The 22,449-nt window shown below is 41.8% G+C and overlaps 1 protein-coding gene and 2 pseudogenes across 1 annotated transcript; all 3 read left to right on the forward strand.

Annotated features, from left to right (window-relative positions):
• The first annotated feature begins 7,326 nt into the window (after window positions 1-7,326).
• On the forward strand, window positions 7,327-8,202 carry LOC125345148 (vomeronasal type-1 receptor 1-like). Its single transcript, XM_048337380.1, has one exon. The coding sequence runs from the start codon at window positions 7,327-7,329 to the stop codon at window positions 8,200-8,202; it is 876 nt and encodes a 291-aa protein (XP_048193337.1).
• Window positions 8,203-8,906: 704 nt separating this feature from the next.
• LOC125345149 lies at window positions 8,907-11,538 on the forward strand (annotated as a pseudogene).
• An 8,138-nt stretch (window positions 11,539-19,676) lies between these two features.
• Window positions 19,677-20,244, forward strand: LOC125345150 (annotated as a pseudogene).
• The last annotated feature ends 2,205 nt before the right edge of the window (window positions 20,245-22,449 follow it).

Genomic DNA, 22,449 nt, shown 5'->3' on the forward strand with positions numbered 1-22,449 from the left:
TTTCTTTCAATTCCTTAAAATTTAAAATATATTGCCAGTTGCCTTTGTCTTGTAAAACAAGAAAAAGTTGGAAATCTCCAGTATCTATTCTCTCTCTCTCTCTCTCTCTCTCTCTCTCTCTCTCTCTCTCTCTCTCCTTTGAAGTCAGTATAGCCTATTGAACTGCACACATAGATGGAGGAGTTTGAATTAGGAGAGGGCAGTACTTACCTTCCCCCTTCATCACAGGGAAGGTGGCTCTCACAGGGGCAGGCATGGGGAAGGGCCCACGCCCTGGAGGGTCTTTTTTTTTTTTTTTAGAGAGAGCATCAAAAGACTGACTCAGACTTTCTATACTTCTAACACTCTCACACTGTGATGGACAGCCCTCTCCCTTCTCCTCTGATACACAGAGGAGGGTTTCTTTATTTTTCTCCACAATGATTTTATAGAAATAACTTCAATCTAGTGATGAGGATCCACACTTGGTCTAATCATGTTTCAAACCGAAAATGTCTGAGGGGGAATAGGTTGTTTTTCTCTATTTTTTATCTGATTCTTTAATTCTTGGGCCACCATTTGCCATATGGCAAGTCCACTGTTCCCTCTCAGGGAACCGGGGGCAGAGATTCTCTATAACCTCAAAAAATTCCTCTAGCCCATCTGAACTAATCTTACACCCCTTTTGCCAAAGGGCCATCAGAAACAGTGGCCTTCTTTGCTCTGTTTCACCCCCATATTACGTCTCCATATCTTTTCCTTTTTCTATTTCCTTTCTGCTACTGCACTCTGCAGTCCCCTTACCTGTCTACTTCTGTGCGGGAGAAGTCCTTCCAATAATTTCCTCAGGTCCCTGTTCAGGCGCCAGGTGCCACGGGCCAGCCACAGCATGAACAAGGATTCCGAAGGCAAGGGGATTGATGATGAAGAGATGGAGAGAAGGCTGATGGCACATTTCTGTTTACCTTAGCAAAAGCCTTAGCTATATACACCTGTATTTGTCACAAGTTTTCATAATGTTATCCTAGGATACATGGGGGGAGGTGTGGGCAGACAGCAGGCATCCTTCCTCATTCTATTCCAATCAATCGCTGTCTACCATGCTCCCTCTGATAAGCCCCCAGGCCCAGAAGCTGGTTGCTTCAAATAAGATAGAGAACACAATTAGTAAGAAGCACTTCCTCAAAACAAAAGGACAAATATTTGCAGCCCTGTGGGTTGGAGTCAATGGCTATGGAGCCTTTGCTCACAGGCTGCCATCTCCTGGCACCCCAGGGTCTGCAACATACAACCATGCTAGTGAAGCCAGGAGCCTGAGGGTCTCAGTTTACAGCCAGCTAGGGCAGACATGTCCCTGTCAGACTCTCATCTCCAATTAACCACTCAGAAAGAGGATGTGACACTGTGACTCAAGTGGCAGAGGGGAGGCTTGCATACAAGCACCCTTCGGCACAGCACCCAGGCCTGAGTTCTAGCCCAACAACCAACAACAAGAAAAGAATTACATGAAATGTTATGTGAATTAATAGCATGGTTAGTGATCCACATAGACACTTGATATCGACCAACATCTCGCCTATAAGAAACCCTTCTTTTCCTTTTTGTTTGTTTGTTGTTGTTTTTTTTGTCATCAGTTGGGCCTCCATGCTTTAATTGAGCTCTTCAGCTCAAGCCTAGTGCTCTCCCACATTGAGCCACAATTCCACTTCTGGTTTTTGTGGTAGTGAACTGGAGATAAGAGTCTCATGGACTTTCCTGCCAGGCTAATTCAAACCAGGATTCTCAGAACTCAGCCTCTTGAGTAGCTATGATTACAGGCCACCCTGAGCTCAACAAGGAACATTATTTCTTATAATAAAGGAGACTATCTTAGATTAAAATAAAACAACCAAAATTTTGTAAAAGAACACTTAGTTATGAGTAACATGGAAAAAAAAGTACTGTGGAAGGGGTAACAAGCTTGACAAGAAATGTGCTCACTACCTTCCTATATGTAACTGTAAGCCATCTATATATCACCTACACAATAAAATTAAATTTAATGGAAAAAAAAGAGTACAACATCTTAATACATTCACATCAGAATTAAATAACAAAGGAGACATACTATAGGCTAAGAAGGCAACACAAGGATTACAAGAGCCTCAATTCATAAAAGATATACTTACTAGTGTATTAGCAAGCAAGTATAATCTGAATTTATTCTAGCAATGTTAAATAATTAAGAAATCCAAAGATGCCAGGTGTTGGTGGCCGGTGTTGTTATCCTACCTACTCAGAAGGCTGAGACCTGAAAATTGCAGATAGATGCCAACTCAGCCAGGAAAAGTCTGTGAGACTCTTGCCTCCAATAAACTACTAAGAAAAGGCTGAAAGTGGAACTGTGGTTCCAGTGGTAGAGTGCTAACCTTGAGCACAAAGAGGCTCAGGAACAGTGCCCAGGCCCTGAGGTCAAGTCCCAGGAGTGGCAAGTAAAAAATAAAAAAATGGAAAGTATACACAGAAGTATATGAGATCATTCAGCAGAGAATCCTCTACTGAGAGTACACAAAGCTGTATGGTCTCCAGGATATGAAGACATGTGGCACTGCAACAAGACTGCTAGCCAAGGGGGGAGAGAGGCCTGGGTCTCTCAACACACATTTTTCCTAACAATAAAAGACATGGGCCACATTCTAACCCCCCACAGCAAAACATTTTACAGAGAAGATACTTTTGCATTTTCTGACATGAGTTACATTTAGTACTGTCACTTACCTGAAAAGAATAGCTGCTGACCCAGTAGGAATTTGCTGTCAGGACAAGAGGAGAAGAGGCAGGAGTCACAGTGTATATACTCACCCACGGAAGCCCCAGATGAAGGCTCAGGATTGCATGATCTCATCTCCTTTGTGGACGTGATCATCGTGTCACCTGGAAGTGCAGTGACAGTGTGTGCATGGGGAACAGAGTTTCCTTGTGACAAACACTGGTGAATTGTGAATACTCATGAGCACCGCTAAACTTTCACAAAAAATTCCAAGAGATGAGCCTATATGGGAAAGCAAGTCCAGGGAATATGCAGAAACTTTTAAAGATGATCTCATTTATAATGAATAGAGGAAAAGGAAATTTATTGTATAAGAGTGTGAAACTAAGCATATGGATTTGGTGATTTTTGGGTGATTTGTTTCTTTTGTCTCCAAGATGCAATTTCTTTCATTAGCAAAGCATTAAGTTAAAAAGAAAAGGAAAATGAAAAAGAAAATGAGTGTCTGTGGCTCAAGAATGTGATCTTAACTAGTAAGGAGTCTTGAGATGTGGGGATGTGGCTAAAAGCCAGCCTAGACACAAAGTCTGAAAGACTGTTATCTGCACACACTCAAACACACACAGTCTCTCATACGCATAATCACCTACATTTGAATCACCACATTCAAATGATGTGTGTTGTAGGAACAGTTTCTAGTCATTTAATAAAATTAAAACTTTTGAAGTATATACTACTTTTTGGTTCAACATCAACTAAGTAATCTTCTGGAGGACTGTTCATGTTGTGCATAAGGTCAGGCCTCCTATTGAGTCTGTCATACTTTTAGGACAAATATGGAATACTGACCTGGCCTTGCATTATATTTAGGCATCAGCAGTTACAGAGGTTACTAATTAACCTGCCACTGTGTCTCCTGGTCCATGTCAAACATGGTGGATTTCTTCAGATTCTGAAATCCACATCTTCCAAGTGAGAGATCATTCTGGATGACTCTCATTTATCTCATGATGCCATTGCAAAATGTGTTTGAAGTTAGTATGTTTTCAGGTGCCTATTTAAAAAGACTAGTAATAACATGTAGTTTTTGTAGTAGATATTGAACTTTATTTCCAAGTTTAGTATTTCAACTCATTACATTTACTCAGCATGTTGTAAAATATCTCAGTGAGGAAACACAGAAGCCACACATTGAGAGAACAAGGAATCTTTTTGAAGAGCCAGAGTGCAGGGGATTCCTGTCACAAAGACCTGCAACCCCTGGAAAACACTGAACACTGTCAGAAAATTGAGCCATGATTGATTGTTTTATTTATTTTTGTTTCTCTTGTATTCCCTTCCTGTGGTTGTATTCCTGCTACCACTATATCTCATCCGAATACCCTGGATACTGTTTATATGGGTACTGGAACTGGGGAAGGTAAAGGGAATACCAAAATGGAAAGACAAAGGACAAAAAGACAAACCATTCCAAAAGCAATATTTACAAAACCATTTGGTATAAATCAACTGCACAACTCGGGGGGAGAGTAAAAGGGGGCAGGTGGGTGGAAACGAGGGAGGAGGTAACAAACTGAACAAGAAATGTACTCACTGCCTTACATATGAATCTGTAACCCCTCTGTACCACACTTCGACAATAAAGAAAAAGTTTAATTGAAAAAGAGAAAAAGAAAATTGAGGCATGAGAGGAGAGGAAAGAAAGAGCAGCAAAACAATTCCAACAATCCAGATCAACACCCATAGACAGCTGAAAAGGAACACCACAGTGACTGCAGGACAGACAGGAGAAATAACAGAAAGAAAATGGAGAAATAACTTCTCTGTGAAATATTTGAGCTGTGGGGAGTTAGGATGTGCCATGTCTTTTATGTTAAGGAAAAATGTTTGGTCAGGGTCACAGGCCCCTACAGCAGTGTTGGTGCAGCTCCACATCTCTTCATATCCTGGAGACCACACAGCTTTCTGTGTTTGGGGGTAGAGAATTCTCTGCTGAAATGATCTAATACTATATTTTTTGTCATTAGTAATGTCTCCTTGTGATTTCTGCCTGCATTTAATCACATATTATTTGAAGATAAACATTGGAAGAGATTGTTCAAAGGAATAATTAGTGACATGACAAATTATGACAATAATGTAAGAAGCTATTTGACTCTAACTGAAACCGCCTTGCCTCGTTGTTCACATCCCAGACAATTTCCTTAGATTGTTCCCTCTCTCTCTGCCTTTTCTCTCATTGTGGTTGCACTTATCTTACTTAAGGAGATTCTTTTATTTATTTATTTTCAGTCGTGGATCTGGAACTCAGGGCCTGGAGGCTATCACTGTGCTTTTTTCCTCAAGGCTAGTGCTCTACCATTTGAGCCACAGGACCACTTGCAGTCTTCTTGGTGGGTATTGGGAGATAAATGTCTCCTGGACTTTCCTGCCTGGACTGGCTTCAAACCTCCATCATGAGAACTCAGTATGGTGAGTTGTTAGATTATAGGCACAAGTCCATGCTATCTGTTTTAGGAGATTTCTTTTCAAATAAAAATTTTTAGCCAGAAACTCTAATTCATCAGCAAATATATCTATGGACACAGCAGAGGCACTTAATGGATGCTTTTCTGCATCTTTGGGAGTTGTTTATGATCAGAGCTTGAGAGCCCTAGTTGTCCTCGATTCATTCAAGACGCTGGAGCATTTGGAAACCAGGGCAAAGTGAGATCTCCAGTTTATGGGCTTGAACTCAGGACCTCTGTCTCTGGCTTAATTTTTCACTCAAGGCTGGGGTTCTGTCACTTGAGCCACACTTCCTCTTCTGCATTTGGGGTGGTTAATTGTAGATACAAAGTCTCGTAGATTTGTCTGCTCAGGCTGGCTTCAAACAGTAATCCTTGTCTCTCAGCCTCCTGAGTAGCTAGGATGATAGGTATCAGCCAGGAGCACCTGGCTTCGTTATAGTTCTGCTTTGAAAGTGCTATTGTAAATTCAGACTGTATTTTCTTGCTAGTATACTAACAAGATATAACTTTTTTCAATTGAAGTCTGTGCAATACTTCTGTGCTCTTCTCACTATAAACTATGTCTCCGTTGTCATTTAATGATGGTGTGGATACATTAAGACATTATCCTTTTTTTTCCATAATTCTTATAACTAAGTGTTGTTTTACAAATTTTTACCTGTTTTATCTAAGATAGTGTCTTTTATCATAAGAAATGATGTTACTTGTACTCACACCTGTAATCCTAGCTAATCAGGAGGCTGAGATCTGAGGATTGTAGTTCAAAGCCAGCCAGGGCAGGAAAGTCCATCAGATTCTTATCTTTGATTCACCACCATAAAACCAGAAGTACAGCTGTGACTCAGAGTGGGAGAGCACTAGCCATGAGCAAAGAGATTTTAGGGACAACACCTGGGCCCCACCAAAAAAAACAAGTGAAAGTGAAAAGGAATAATGTTCCTTCTAGGCTTGTTATATCAAGTATTTGTGTATATCAGTAATCATGCTATTAACTAAAATAACATTTCTTGTAATTCTTTTTCTTTTTTGTCAGTTTGGGGGCTTGAACATAGGGCATGGGTGCTGTTCCTGTTTCTCGTTGTGCTCAAGGCTACTGCACTACCCTTTGAGACACAGTACCACTTCTGTATTTTGCAGCAGTTTAATGTCTTGTGTGGGAACTCAGTTGTAGGAGATAGAGAAGCCACATTCTGAGAAAGTAAAGTGGGCCTTTTATCGTAGACTTATCAAAGGCAGGTGGATGCCTGTCCCAATGATTTGCAGTGCCTCAAATATACTTAATCAGTGTTAGAAAACTGAGCCATGAGAACAAGCAAGGAAACAAAGACCTAAAACATAATACCATCAATCCAGATCATCTCAAATGCAGAGCTGATGTGGGACTCCATGGTGACCAGAGGAGAGCCAGGAGCCAGCAGGCATCGCATAATGGTGCCTGAGCAGGTCAGGGTCAGGGGACAAGGTCACAGGGAGCTCCAGACTCTCACAAGCTCAAGGCACAGGACTGACAGGTCTAGTAACTTAATGTCCAATCCATGTCTCTGCCTGTAGGAATTCAGGCAGCCCACCACCTAGGGGTGGGACTTCAAATTTCTCTACCACTTGGACAATATGGCACCGGATAGACACCGCATCATTATTTCAAATGAGGATCAGAGTCTCACAGACCTCTTGCCTAGGCTGACTTTGAACCATGATCATCAGATCTCAGGCTCCCAGGTGACTAGGATTACTGGTGACTGGCTTGGATACTTTTTTTTTTCTTTTTTGGATGGTGATGGGGCTTGAACAAAAGCTGGTGTGCTTTGTGAGTTCTTTTGCCCAAGGCTAGCACTCAACCACTTTGAGACACACACCAACTTCTGGTTTTTGAGTGGTTAATTCCAGAGAAGTATTTCATGACCCTTTTCTTCGTGGGCTGATTGGAACGCTGATCCTCAGATATTGAACCATGATTCGTAGATCTCAGCCTCCAGAAGAGCTAGAAAAACAAACATGAGTCACCAGCCCCCAGCTATCTATCATGTTTATAATTATTTGTTTCTATCCACTTTATTTTGTCTCAATAAAATCCATTATTCCCTAGACATGGAAGTGATGACACAAGGCAACTTGGAAATGGGGGTTGTCTTCCTCATTCCAACTGCAGCAGGGGTCCTGGGAAACTCCTTTCTCCTTTGTATTTACAGCTACACCCTGCTCACTGGACAGAAGGTGAGGCCCACAGACCCCATCCTCAACCATCTGGTCTTTGCCAACAACTTGGTTGTTTTATCCAGAGGGATCCCTAACACAATGGCAGGTTTTGGATGGAAGTACTTCCTGGATGATACTGGATGTAAAATTCTTTTGTATTCATTCAGAGTAGCCAGAGGGGTTTCTCTTAATATCACCTGCCTTCTGAGTGGCTTCCAGGTCACAACGCTTTGCACTAGAAATCCTAGGGGGAAGAACAGTACTAGATTCCACAAATGCATTGGTTTCCGTGGCTATCTCTTCTGGATCCTGCAGCTCCTGGTAAATGCTTATGTGCCTCTGAACGTGACTGGCACAAGACACAAACAAAATGTTTCTCTGCACATGCATTATAAATACTGCTCCACAGGCCCACCAGAACCGTTTGCATCTTCATTACATCTAGTCTTATTTGTTTCCAATGATGTTATATGCTTGGTTTTCATGATCTGGGCCAGTGTCTCCATGGTCCTTTTCCTGCAAGGACACATGGAGAGGGTTCGACACATTCACAATCCTTTTTCTTCCCGAAGACCTGACCATGAGACCAGGGCCACACACACCATCCTGACCCTGCTGAGCATGTTTGTCTTCTCTTACTGCCTCTCTGCCATTTGCACTCTTTGTGTTGGTCTACGTAGGAAGCCAAACCTCTGGCTGATGGACATTTCTGTGTCCCCTGGGTACAGGCTTCTCAGTACTGAGCCCCTTTGTGCTCATCAGCAGTGATACTCGCATCACTCAAGTGTTTCATTTCTGCAGCAAAAAGAAAATTATTTTCATAATTTGATTCAACCATACTCTTGGTTTTGCAGCACTGGGATTTAGACTTTACACAGGGAAGGCGGCTCTACTACTAGAGAAATGCTCTAGTTCTTTTATACTCTGATTATTTTTTAGATAGAGACTTGCTTTTACCAAAGTGAGCCTGAACCCCAAAATGTCCATTATCTGTTTCTTCAAAACTTGGTTTGATGGACATGAACCAAGATTTGAGGTTTCTTTGATGAGATAGAGTCTTAGCAATTTTTTTTTTTTTGCCAGTCCTGGGGCTTGGACTCAAGGCCTGAGCACTATCACTGCCTCCTTTTTGCTCAAGGATAACAATCTACCACTTGAGCCACAGCAATCCTTCCTTCCAGTTTTTCCTGGTGGTTATTCGGAGGTTAGTGTCTCATAGAGTTTCCTGCCAGGACTCCATTCAAACCTGGATCTTCACATCTCAGCCTCCTGAGCTGGTAGGATTACAAGTGGGACCCACTAGGGTTTAGTTTAGGAGATTCCTTCTGATATGAATCTTTTATAGCAGAAACTATTTCATCGGCAAATTCATCTAGGTAAATGAATGAACAGAACTCACCTAATTCAATCTTTTCTTCTTCATCTTTGAGAATTTTTTTTATGGTTTGAGAAATAGAGAGCCCTAGTTCTCCATGAGTCACTGCAAAGGGTTGAGAATTCAGAAACTACGGCAATGTGGGAATCTCCGGATCAAGGGTTTAAAGCATAGGCCTCAGTCTCTTGTGTAATTTTTCTCTGAAGGTTGGTGTTCTGGTCCTTCAGCCACACTTCCACTTCTGGCTACTGAGTGGTCAACTGTGGTTAAAAGGTCTAGTAGGTTTGTCTGCTCAGGCTGCCTTCAAATTATAGTTCTCAACCCTCAGCCTCCTGAGTGGCTCCAATGACAAGCAGCAGCCAGCCACACTGGGCTTCTTTTGATTTCTTTTGTTAAACTGGTTGAATAATGCAAATTACTCTTGCTTGCTAATAAAATAATAAGATGTAACTTTACAAATTGAAGTTTATGCAATATCTGTGCTTCCTTTTTAGTCTACCGTATGTCTCTCTTATTAAATTCTGTTGTGGATACATTAAGACATTGCACTTTTCCCCACATTACTTATAATTAACTGTTGCCTTAAAAACATTATCTTTTCATCTAAGATGATTTCCTTTATTATAAAAAATAATGTTCCTTGAGGCTGGAAATATGGTCTAGTGGTATAGTGCTTACCTCATGTACATGAAGCCCTGGGGTGGATTCCTCAGCACCACATTACAGAAAAAGCCAGAAGTGGTGCTGTGGCTCAAGTGGTAGAGTGCTAGCCTTGAGCAAAAAGAAGCAGGAACAGTGCTCAAGCTCTGATCAAGCCCCAGGACTGGGAAAACAAAAACAAAGACAAAACATAAAAACAGGTTGATATTCTATTCCTTGAGCCATGCTTCCACTTTTGGCTTTTAGGTGGTTAATTGTAGGTAAAAAGTTTTTCATAAGTGTATCTGCTCAACCTGGCCTCAAACTGAAATCCTCAACTCTCAGCCTCCTGAATAGATAAGATGACAGGCATCACCAATCATATCTTGGCATATTCTGATCTCTTTTTTGAAACTGCCAGGGTAAATTCAGATTATGCTTGTTTACTAGTACAATAATAAGATATATCTTTTAAAATTGAAGTTTAGGTAATGATAGTGTTTCCTTCTCAGTCTACAGTGTTTCTGTTAGTATTTAATTCTGATACAGATACATTAAGATCTTGTACTTTTCTGTCCATATGTCTTTTTTTTGTCAGTCCTGAGGCTTGAACTCAAGATTGTAACTTTAAATAATATGTTGTGATTTTACTACATAACTGGTCTTTTATGGTACTATACATCTTGACAAGCCTATTGTCCACAAAAAAACAAAAACAGAAACATTCAAACACTGTTTGGTGGTTCTTACATCCTATTTCATTTGTAATAAATGGTAAAGAATATTTTGAAAGTATTAAAGGATCATCTCAATTACTTTAAAACTTAGGTTCGAGTGCCCGTGGGAGTGTGTAACCCACTGCTCTGGCTCTCCAGGGACCAGCGCAGAGCCCTAGGATCAATCCCCAGCATTGCTAAAAATAGATGTATAGATGACAGACAGACAGACAGACAGCTCAGTGCGACGGCACAATTGCACAAGCAATATACGCTAACCGCGAACATTTTTGGGCATTCCTGGATGCCAACTTACGACCAGGACCGCCTGCCTGCCTGCCTGCCTGCGCTCCAGGCTGTGCTCTAATAGGTTCCTGTGGGGGTGGACACATGTAAGCCGCCACCCCAGGTGTCATTTTACAGTGAAATCGGGCTTCAGAGGAGCGCTAAATCCAGGGTCCCCGGGAAGTTCATCCTGCAGTGACGACCAGCCCAGCGCAGCCCGCGGTCCCGGGGCCGGCGACGGCGGCCGTGGCGAAAGTGCGGTTGCGGAAGTGCAGCGCGGCCGCAGTTCTCAGACCTGACCGACGTGCTTTTCCACTTCCTCACTGAGCCCAAAGAGGTGGAACAGTTTCTGGCTCGGCTCTCTGAATTTGCCACAACCAATCAGATCAGTCTTGGGCCCCTCAAAAGCCTCGTGAAGAGTCTCCTCCTGGTGCCAAATGGTGCCTTGAAGAAGAGCCTCACTGCAGAGCAGGTTCAGGCAGATCTCACAACTCTGGGTCTTAGTGAGGAGAAAGCCACTTACTTTGCTGAAAAGTGGAAGCTCAGTGCACCCACCCTGGCACAAAGGGCCATCGGCCAGACCCTGATGATTAACCAGCTTATCGATATGGAATGGAGGTTTGGAGTAACATCAGGGAGTAGTGAATTGGAGAAAGTAGGAAGTATTTTTTTTACAACTAAAATTGGTGGTCAAGAAAGGGAACCAAACTGAAAATGTGTCTATAGAATTAACCTTGCCTCAGTTCTACAGCTTCCTGCATGAGATGGAGCGGGTGAGAGCCAGCATGGAGTGTTTCAGCTGACTGGGGCCTGGCTGGTCCCGGGCTCCTTCCCCTGTGCCGGCTCTGTAGGGCGCCTCCCTCAGGCTGTGCACGCCATGTGGGGAGCCCAGGTGCAAACCTACCTGGAAAACAACAGGATTAAGTGCTAGCCCAGCACAATCCCCTGGAAACTGAGGTTCAGGAACCACTACTGCTATCTCTCCAGACAGGCTGTTGCCTCCCCGACCCCTCTCCAGAATAAACAATGGAGCCCAGGTCCAGATCACAACACACCAGTTGCCCTCCTCCTTCCAAAAGCAAGAGTTGGTTTATGGCTGAGGGCAGGTGAGGGGGTGGGGAGCAAAGAACTCCTGTCTATTCCGACCCGTTCCTACATCCCCCATTCCTGGCTTCATCCTGTTGCATGGTAAGAAGGCAGACATTTTGAGAATGTTCAGTTGCTTTAGCTCATTTGGGCTTCAGGTGACCACCTCTGTCGGGTTAGATGTTGAATTTTGAAAAAAGAAGTTGTAAAGAAAGGTCTGATTCAGCTGTCTTTTTTTTTTAAGTTTTTATTATAAAACTGATGTACAGAGAGGTTACAGTTTCATACGTTAGGCATTGGATACATTTCTTGTACTGTTTGTTACCTTGTCCCTCATACCCCCCTCCCCCCTCCCCTTTCCCCCCCTGAGGTGTTCAGTTCATTTACACCAAACAGTTTTGCAAGTTAAAAAAAAAAAAAAAAAAAAAACACTTAGGTTCAGTCAGTATAATAGTTACTTCTAATTAGAACAAAAATTTTATGATACTCTAACCAATAAATACATATTTGTCATTGGTAATTATCATTTGTGAAAATTCTTAAAATTATTTAATCAGACAAATTGGTAACTCTAAGAGATATTTTACCTGACAATAAAACCTAACCAAATCATATTATAGCTAATTATTAGTTTTTCAGATCATTTTTAGCTCTTAACTTTAAATTCAGATATTAAATATTTCTAAAAAATAGTTAAGTAAATATTTATTTAAATTTAGTAAAATTTGTCATGTGGTTAAGTGTGATAAAATGCAAGTGCATAAACATATAATATGTATATTTGGAATAAGATATTACTTGTTTCTCAAAAAAAAAAAAGAATCTGCACAAAGAGGGGCATAAGAGTATTGTAGCAGTTAAGTACTTGCCTATGCAACACCCCCAAGTTTGTTGCCTGAACCTCAAAGAAATAAAGTTATGGAAAATTTCAATGTAGTTTTGAAGGCCTAGAGATCTTTTATTGTTAGTTCGCTAAGCAAATAATAGCAAAAAGTACAGTTGCTGTCTTTTAGCAGTAACAGAGGAAACAGAAGATGAATATTTTCACCCTATTTTACAGGACTTACACTTCATTTTTTTCCATTACCTAATGTATTTTGCTGAGCAAGTGTAAGGAGTGGAAATATTAAACGTGGAAATAAAGTTCAATAGTTAGCCCCAAAACTAATGTTATTACTTGTAGATGTTTCACATGAGTACCTGAAATCATATGAACATTACATCAGATTTTACATTTGCATCATAGTTTTCTTTTTTGTAGCACTGACATTTGCACGCTGCCCTCTGAACCCTCTTGGGCAAGCAAGGTTCTACTCCTAGAGAAACATGCTCGACATTTTACTGTGGTTATTTTTACCCAGGTCAGCCTGCACCCTAATACTCCTATTATGTGTTTCAGAATATCTGGAATAACAGATGTGTACCAAGATGCTGAGGTGTTTTTGTTGTTGTTGACATAGTGTATGAGGAAATGGCGTACACCATCACACCCAGCTAGCACTTGAAATGGACTCTTATGAATAGTTTACCTGGAGTGGCCTTGATCCTCAATCTTCCTGATTCAGTCTTACAGGTGTGAGCCACTGAATCCATCTTGGGTCAGTCTTTGATTTAAACCATTAGTAGTAGCAGTAGTAGTAATAAGCCACGGGTTTGAACTCAGGGGCTGAGCACTATCCCTTGGCTCCTTTATCTAAAGGCTAGCGTGCTACACAGTCCTACTTCTGGTTTCCTGGTGGTTAATTGGAGATAAGTTTCTCTTGGACTTTCTAGGTTGGGCTAGCTTTGAACCATGATCCTCAGATCTCAGCCTCCTGAGTACCTACGATTACCAGTGTAAGATACCACAGCCAGACATAATTTTTAAATTTTTAAATGAGTATATAATAAAAGGAATTCTGTAAGAATCCATGTGAAACTGACAAAAAGAGGGCAATGGCAGTATCTTAGGAATGAAGTACTTGCCTACACAGAACCCTGATTTTGCTGCCAGAACCTCAAATAAAATAAAGTTATAGAAAATCTCAATGTCGTTATTGAGGCTTAATCTTTTAGTGCTAGTTCACTAAGTCAATAATAAATAAAGAAAGGTAAAAATTGCTGTTTAATTAGCAGTAACAAGAATTAACCAAGCAGTAATAAGAAGATGAAGGTTTTCACCCTATTTTACAGGACTTACAATTAATTTTTCTTCATCACATAAGGAAGTGTGCTGAGTGAATGTAATGAGTGGAAATATTAAACTTGGAAGCCTGGTGGTGTTGGCTCACGCCTGTAATCCTAGCTACTCAGGAGGCTGAGATCTGAGGGTCATAGTTGAAAGCCAACCTAGGCAAGAAAGTCTGTGAGACTCTTATCTCCAAAGAATCACCAGAAAACTGGAAGCAACTCTGTGGCTCAAGTGATAGAGTGCTAACCTTGAGGTGAAGAGCTCAGGGACAGTACCCAGGCCCAGAGTTCAAGCTTCATAACCAGAGAAAAGAAAAAAAATATTAATCTTGGAAATAAAGTTCAATAGTTAGTAGAAAAACAAAATGTTATTACTTGTTGATGTTTCACATGAGTATCTGAAAACATATTAACTCCAAACATATTTAGACCCAGCATCCTAAGGTAAAGAGCAGTCTAGACAGATCTCTCTTGGGGGACATGGGGATTTCAGAGATCTGAAGAAATCCACCATGTTTGACATGGACCAAGAAACATAGCGGCAGGTCAAGCAGTAACCTGTGTAACTGCTGATGCCTAAATGTAACGTGGGACCAGCCCAGAATTCCATCTTTGTCCTAAAAGTATGACAGAGTCAGTATGAGGTCTAACCTCATGCATAATGTCAGCAGATCTACCTAAAAATGATCTAGTCAATGTTGAACTAAAATGTAGTATGCATTTCACAAAAAGAGTTTCCTTGTGACAAACACGGTTGAATTGTGTATACTCATGAGCCCCACACAACTTTCACAACGACTTCCAACAGAGGAGACTTCATGGTTAAGGAAGTTCAGGGAATATGGGGAAATTTTTGAAGGTAGTCTTGTTAGGAGAGAGGAGCGGTAAATAAAATCTATAGTATAAGACTGTGAAACTGAGCAAATGGTTTTGGAGAATTTTAGGGAATTTTTTTTTCTTTTGTGTCAAAGATGTAATTTCTTTCCTTAGCAAAGCACTATGTTAATAAAAAAAAAAAAGTGGGCACTTGAGGCTCACACTTGTAATACTAGCTACCAGCAGGCTGAGATCTGAGGACTATGGTTCAAAGCCAAGTCTGTGAGTCTCTTATATTTAATAAACCACTCACAAAAGCCCAAAGTGGGACTGTGGCTCAGAGACAGCAGCCAGGGCTGTTCAAGCCTCCTCAGTCCCTCCCAACACCCCCCCAAAAAAGGGGAAAAAGGCTATCCCAAGTTGAAGTACTATGTGCTTCTTCACAATGTGCAAATAATCAAGGCTCAGAGATGTTTTACAATGGTCTTTTTAATGGTTCTCCAGTAGCTTTGTAAGCTTTGCACATACTCACTTATTCCAGCCATTTGACTTTATTAGATACACAGGATATAGAAATCCTGAATGTAACTCTCATTCTGTACACAGCATAATCGTTTTGCCTAATACTAAGGAGACTCTGTATATGAAAATTGAAATCAGTTCTGTGGTGAGAGGGAAATTTATACAGACCCTTATGTTCAAAAGGGAAAAACCAAAAATACTACACCTATCTATGCTCCTTACATAGCAATAAAAGTAATAGCAAGGGGGCCGGGAATGTGCCTAGCATGCATGAAGCCCTGGATTCAGTTCTTCAGTACCACATAAAGAGAAAAATCCAGAAGAGGCTCAAGTGGTAGAGTGCTAACCTTGAGCAAAACACGCTCAGGGACAGTGCTCAAGCCCAGAGTTCAATCCCCAGGACTGGCAAAGAAAAAGTAATAGCAAGGTAAATACAATATGAAGACAAAGAAGAGTATACATATAAATGCAAGATGAAGAAAGAGTGATAGAAAAGAAAATCATTGAAGTCAAATGATGGACATTTGAAAAGACCAAAAAATGGACAATACTTTTTTTTAGACTGGCAAAGGAAAAACCAGAAGACTTCAATAGCTGAATCAGAAATGGGATTGCAGAAATGAAGTAGAGTAGTGCAGAAATAAAATAGAGTAGTATAGAAATGAAAAGAGAGCCAGGAAATGGTGGCCCAGAGCTGTAGTCCTAGCTACTCAGGAGGCTGAGCTTAAGAGAATCACGGTTTAAAGCCAGAACAAGCATATAAGTCCACAAGACTCCACCTCCGAAATAACCAACAAACAGGGCACTTGTGGCTCATGTCTGTAACTTTAGCTGTTCAGGAGGCTGAGATCTGAGGATCCTTGTTTGAAGCCAGCACAGGAAGAAAAGCTTCTGAGACTCTCGCATTAACTACCAAAAAGCTGGAAGTGAAGCTGTGGTTCAAATGGTAGAGAGCTTGCTTTGAGCCTAAAAGCTCATGCACAGCACCCAGGCTCTGCATTCAAACCCGTGGACTTGAAGAACCTGAGCAGCCGTTGCACCTCCACATTGTAGCTTGGGCCTGACCAGGCCCTGAAGCTTCCTGGAATAACTGCAGAACATATCAATGTGAGGAGCCTGAACAAAATGCAGTCTAAACTAATGAAGCTAGCCAGACAGACTTCATTTGACCAGAGGTCAGTTAAAGTTCGAATGCTTTAGCCATTGTGACACAAAGGAAATGTACTGAAGTGTGACCTGTGTGTTTTGTGTTTTGGAAACATGGTTAATGTGTTGTGTCCCTTATAAATGAGAGTAGCCACTTCTGAGAAATAAGGCCCACTCCCAGCAGGTGTGTGCTTAAGACCTTAAACCTGCCCCTGTGACAAAGTATAGAAGTGCAGAGATTCCAGGAGAAGGGTCAATAACCCCTTTGGGCAGTGAAACTCTCATAATAACCAGTAATCAAGAAATAACAGGAAATACTGAAGTTACAGATTTCCCCTCAAGTTAAGGATGACTCAGGTGACACCCTTGCGACACAGATCATTTGTCTTAACCCATCATTTTGAACCCCATAAGCTAGCCAAACACCTGCACCAGGCCCGTTCCTGCCATTGATTAGGCCAATCATTCTTAAGAATTATTTTATAACTTTCCCACGATACAAAATGAATTGCTGCCAGTTGCTATGTTGTATTATGATATTCCCGCTGTGTGACATAATTTGCTGTGTGATGATGTGACACATGGAATGTTCCTCGATTCAGATCCACTGCTTCGGTGAGGATCGTGAGTCCAGGCTCGAGCTTGCCATAAAGACTCTCATGTGATTACATTGGCTTTAGGCTCCCTGGTAGTCTTTCCGGACCCCCATATCTGGGCATAACAGACTGACACAAAAACAACAACACAAAGTCTGGGATCAAATGGTAGAGAGCCAGTGGAGTAATCAATTTCAGCAAGCAAAAAGGCCTACATTCAAATCCTGGTACCTGAAGACAGAGAGAGAGAGAGAAAGAATTATAACAATTATGTGCAAGTTAGGTAAACTAGATGGAAAAAATGTTCAAGTTTCTATGAACACTACTCCTGTCAAATCTAACTCAAGAAAGCCAAGCAATCGTGGCTCATACCTGTAATCCTACCTACACAGGAGGCTGAGATCTGAGGACTGCTGTTCGAAGCCAGCCATACCAGGAAAGCCTGTGACACTTTCTAGTAGGTTATTTCCAATAACCTACTAGAAAAGGCCAAAAGTGATGCTATGGCTCGAGTGGTAGAGTGCTAGCCTTGAGCTAAAGAAGTTCAGGAACAGCCCTCAGGCCCTGAGTTCAAAGCCCAGGAAAAGGAAAGAAATTAACTAAAAGAATAGCAGTAAGTCTGAATATCTACAAGAATAAGAGAAATTGTATCTTTAGTACTAGGCCACTCAACACAGAAAAACCCACTCACACATACACATAGAGAGTTGTTTACCTACATTTGAATCACCACAATGAATGATGTATATGGTAATTTAACAAACAATAAACTATAGTAATTCAATAAAATTAAAAATTGTGAAACTTTTTTCTCCAACGCATACTTCATTTTAGTTGATCATCAACTAAACCATCTTTAGGTCAACCTGCTGATATTGTGCAAGGGGTCAGGTCTCATACTGAGTCTGTCATGCTTTTGTCCCCAAAGTATGACATCTTGCATTACATTTAGGAACTAGCAGTTAAAACAGATTTACGGCTTGACCTGCCACCATGTCTCCTGGTCCATATCAAACATGGTGGATTTCTTCAGATCTCTGTAATCCCCATTTTCCACATGACAGATCTTTCTAGTCTACTCTTCTTTATCTCAAGATGCTCAGTCTAACTATATTTGAAGTTAAAATTTTTTCAGGTACCTATGTGAAGCTCCAACAAGTAATAACACTTTGTTTTTGTGCTAAATATTGAACTTTATTTCCAAGTTTAATATTTGTGCTCATTATATTTATACAGTTCATTAGGTAATGAAGAAAAGTTAACTGTAATTCCTGTAAAATAGGGTGAAAACATCATCTTCTGGTAGTTCATGTACTGTTAATTAGACAGCAATGGTACCTTTCCTTATCATTACTTGCTTACTGAACTAACAGTGACAGATCATTAGGCCTTCATAACTACATTAAAATTTTCTATAACTTTATTTTAGGTTCAGACAACAAACTCATGGTCTTGCAGAGGTATCACTTTTGAGATACTCCCATGCCCCCCACCACCTTTTTGTGTCAATTTCATATAGATTCTTACAGAATGCCTTTATTATATAATAATTTAGTAATTTAAAAAAATAAACATTTGTGTAGGATGCTGGTGGCCTATGTCTGTAAACCTAGCTACCCAGGAGGCTGACATCTGAAAATCACAGCTAGAAGCCGGCCCAGCAGGAAAGTCAAGAAACACTTATCAACAAATAACCACCTGAAAACAGAGGTGGAGCTATGACTCAAATAGTGCAGCACTAGTCTTAAGCTAAGGAGCTCAAACAAAACAACAAATGCAAAAAGCCTGGGCTGGAGGCATGGCTCAAGTGGTAGAGTGCCAGGAGAAGAGGCAATTTAAGCAAGCACCAGGCCCTGAATTCAAATCCTGCAGCCTGCAGAGAGAGAGAGAGGGAGACAGACAGACACACAGACACACAGACACACAGACAGACAAGGGATTCTACATAACAGTTACATAAACTACAGTATTATCCTTCAGCATATGTGCTCAGGGAGAGTACCCAGTCTGAGTTCAAACCCCACAACTCACTGATAATAGTAGTAATAATAATAATAATAATAATAATAATAATATCTACATGGTTTTATCCATGAAGGGTGCATGGCTCAACCCAAGAGGTTTAATCGGGTTTCACACTTGCAAGGTTCAATCAGGAGGATTCAGGTTTAAGGCCAGCCCAGGTAAACAGTTCATAAGACTCCATCTCAAGTACTAGCTGGATGGGGTAGAGTATGCCATCATCTCATCCATGTAGGACGCTGAGATTTGGATGGTTGCAGTGAGAGGTGAGTCTTGACACAAACAATATCCTAAGACTCTACCTTAACAACAACAACAACAAAACCCCTCAGCATCTTGGATCACATCTGTCATCCTGGATACTTCAAGAAATATATAATAGGAATACCAGGGTGCAGGCTGACCTAGGTAAGAAGCAAGGCTGTATCTCAACAATAACCAGTGTGAAAAAGAACTAATCTAGTCATAGACCCCTGCCCTAGAGGGTGCAGTGTGGAAACCAAGTGAAAGACGTAGGGGAGTTCCCCCCCCCCCCTTTTTTTTGAGTCCCCTAGAAACAGCAGGCTTAGACAAGGCCTCGGAAGGGCAAACCTAAGTTGAATAACAGGAGCCAAAACAGCTTGAACTAGAACTGCTGACCTACATAAAAGAAAGCAATGAGGAAGGCCACTCACTTTACATGTTTTAGTTTAGGAGAAGTACCAGAAAAAGGGTTGAAGTTAATTAAGAAGTTAAACAGGAACTTCCTCTTTTCTGGCTGGAACCAGGGAGGGTGCCTAAAAGAAGAAAAAGAAGGTTCTTGCTTTGCCAGAAACCCGTAAGAAAAAGCGAAGGAATTTCCCTGAGCTGAAAAGAAAGCGCCTGAAAAAGAAATGTGCTGAAAAGATGCTTCAAAAGGCCAGGAGAAAGCTCATCTATGAGAAGGGCAAGCACTATCACAGGGAATACGGGCAAGTGTACAGAACTGAGATCAGAAAGGCTAGAATGGCTAGAAAAACGGGCAACTTCTACGTACCTGCAGAACCTAACATGGCATTTGTCATCAGACTCAGAGGTTTCAATGGTGTGAGTCCAAAAGTCCATAAGGTGTTGCAGCTTCTTCCCCTTCACCAGATCTTCAATGGTACCTTTGTGAAGCTCAACAAGGCTTCAATTCATATGCTGAGGATTGTGGAACCACATATTGGATGGAGGTAGCCCAAACCTGAAGTCAGTGAATGAGCTCATCTACAAGCGTGGTTATGGCAAAATCGATAAGAAGCGAATTGCCTTAACAGATAGTAATTTGATTGTTCTATCACTTGGTAAATATGACATCCTCTGTATGGAGGATCTAATTCATGGGACCTATTCTGTTGGAAAACGCTTCAAGGAACCTGTAATAGGGTGGTCAGATCTGGCCAGTGCCATCATTACCTGTGGAGGAGCTTCAGGTTGACTCCAGCTCAGATTAGAACAGAAGCCAACTCCATCTTCACTAAGATCTCCCCCACCCTATCCAGGGAAGTTCCCCTTTGTTGTGATAAGATTGTGTAAACTGCTTGACCACCTGAAGCATGGAAAGTTCAAGGAACGTTCAAGGTTAAAGCCATGCCCTCCTATGAGTAGGCATATCCACCTGCATCATGTGAGCCCCGCCAAATCCATGCGCCTATTCTAACTAGAATGATAGGTTGGTTCAAACAGATACTATGAGACAGACTGTAACTCCATTGGCCACCTGCGTGTAGCCTAGCATGCTCTGTAAGTGTTGTATCTTCATTGGTCACCTGCGTGTGGCAAGTTTGTCTGTGATGTTTGCCTTATAACCAGGCTGGAAGGCCACATGGTCACGCGGATCCAGCTCCCAAGTCTGGGCCCTGATCTTGCACACGTGGTCGACAGTTTCGGCTCCCGAGTCTGGGCTGTGACCAAGGCCTGTCGGTTCACTTTTTGTTCACTTTTTACTTCCCCAATAAATCTGTCTTTTTGTCATCTTGTAGCTGGAGACTGTGTGGTGGACTCTTGGGAGAACCAGGAATCCCCTCCCTTGGAGGGGTACCCGTTTCATTGTAGCGAACCCCCACTCTACTTCAGAAGCGAAGTACTTCTTCCATTGCAATTGATCTGGTTTGTTGGTATTGTTTTACTGCTCTTTCTTTCCTCTCCTGTTCTCATGCCTCAGTTACCTAACAGTGTGAAGTGTGTTTCAGGGACTGCAGGTCTTTTTTTTTTGCCAGTCCTGGGCCTTGAACTCAGGGCCTGAGCACTGTCTCCCTGGCTTCTTTTTGCTCAAAGCTAGCACTCTGCCACTTGAGCCACAGCGCCACTTCTGGCCATTTTCTGTATATATGGTGCTGGGGAATCGAACCCAGGTCCTCATGTATACAAGGCAAGCACTCTTGCCACTAGGCCATATCCCCAGCCCCGGACTGCAGGTCTTTGTGTCAGGAGTTCTCCTGCTATTGCCAGCTCTTGTATACTTCCCAACTCACCCCTCAAAATGCGGCTTCTCTGTTTCTTGTGACTGAGTTCCCATACAACATATTAAACTACCAATAAATCGAGAAGTACAGTCATGGCTCAAGTCGTAGAGCCCTCGCCTTGGATAGACAGGAACTGATGCACATCACCCAGTCCTTGAGTTAAAGACCCAGGACCACCAAACAACAACGACTACAAAAGAAATACATGAAACATTATTTGAATTAACAGCATGATTAGCTATATCCACAAACACTTAATAGAATTTTGAGACATCAACCAACATCTTGCCTATAAGGAATATTATTTATTTTTATTTTCATTGTTAGTAGTGGGGCCTGTGTGCTGTCCCTGACCTCTTTTTGCTCAAGGATAGCACTCTGCCGCTTTGAGCCACAACTCCACTTCAGGTTTTATAGTGGTGAATTGGAGATAAGAATCTCATGGACTTTGCTGCCTGTGAAGTGCCAGACTTTGAGGTCAGGTCCCACTTTACCACGTGAACCCCACTTTACCATGTGAACATGAGATAAGCAGGCCCTGTGAGCAGACCCAGGATGAGCCCATTAGGGCCCAGTCAGTCTAGAAATCTAACCTCTGGGAATGCTTAACTCTGACCACCCCTGGGGTGCCTCGAGCCCTGAGCCAATCAGATTTGTACCTGTGTCCTAATCTTGCTTGCTTGAATACCTGATTGTTGTAACTTCGTTTTTTTGCCTTTATAAGCCCTGTGTAGTCGTAGCTCGAGGCTTCCTCCTAACCTCTGCTGTGTCGGTGGGTAGGACGAGGCCCGAGTTGCAGCTCGCTTAAATAAAGCCTTGCCTTACTTTTGCATTTTGGAATGTCTGAGTCTTGGTGGTCTCCTTGGTGGTCATTTCACAACTTGGCATAACACCTGGGCTGCTTTTGAACTAGGACCTTCACATGTCAGCCTCCTGAGTAGCTATGATTACAGGTGAAAGCCCAACAAGGAACATTACTTTTGATAATAAAGGAAATTCCAGGCTGGGAATGTGGCTTAGTGGTAGACTGCTTACCTAACATGCATGAAGGCCTGGATTCAATTCCTCAGCACCACATAAACCGAAAAAGCCAGAAGTGGAGCTGTGGCTCAAGTGGCAGAGTGCTAGCCTTGAGCCAAAAGAAGCCAGGGACAGTGCTCAGGCCCTGAGTTCAAGCC

The sequence above is a fragment of the Perognathus longimembris genome, unplaced genomic scaffold (assembly GCF_023159225.1).
Source record: "Perognathus longimembris pacificus isolate PPM17 unplaced genomic scaffold, ASM2315922v1 HiC_scaffold_5346, whole genome shotgun sequence".
In the NCBI taxonomy this organism is placed as follows: domain Eukaryota; kingdom Metazoa; phylum Chordata; class Mammalia; order Rodentia; family Heteromyidae; genus Perognathus; species Perognathus longimembris.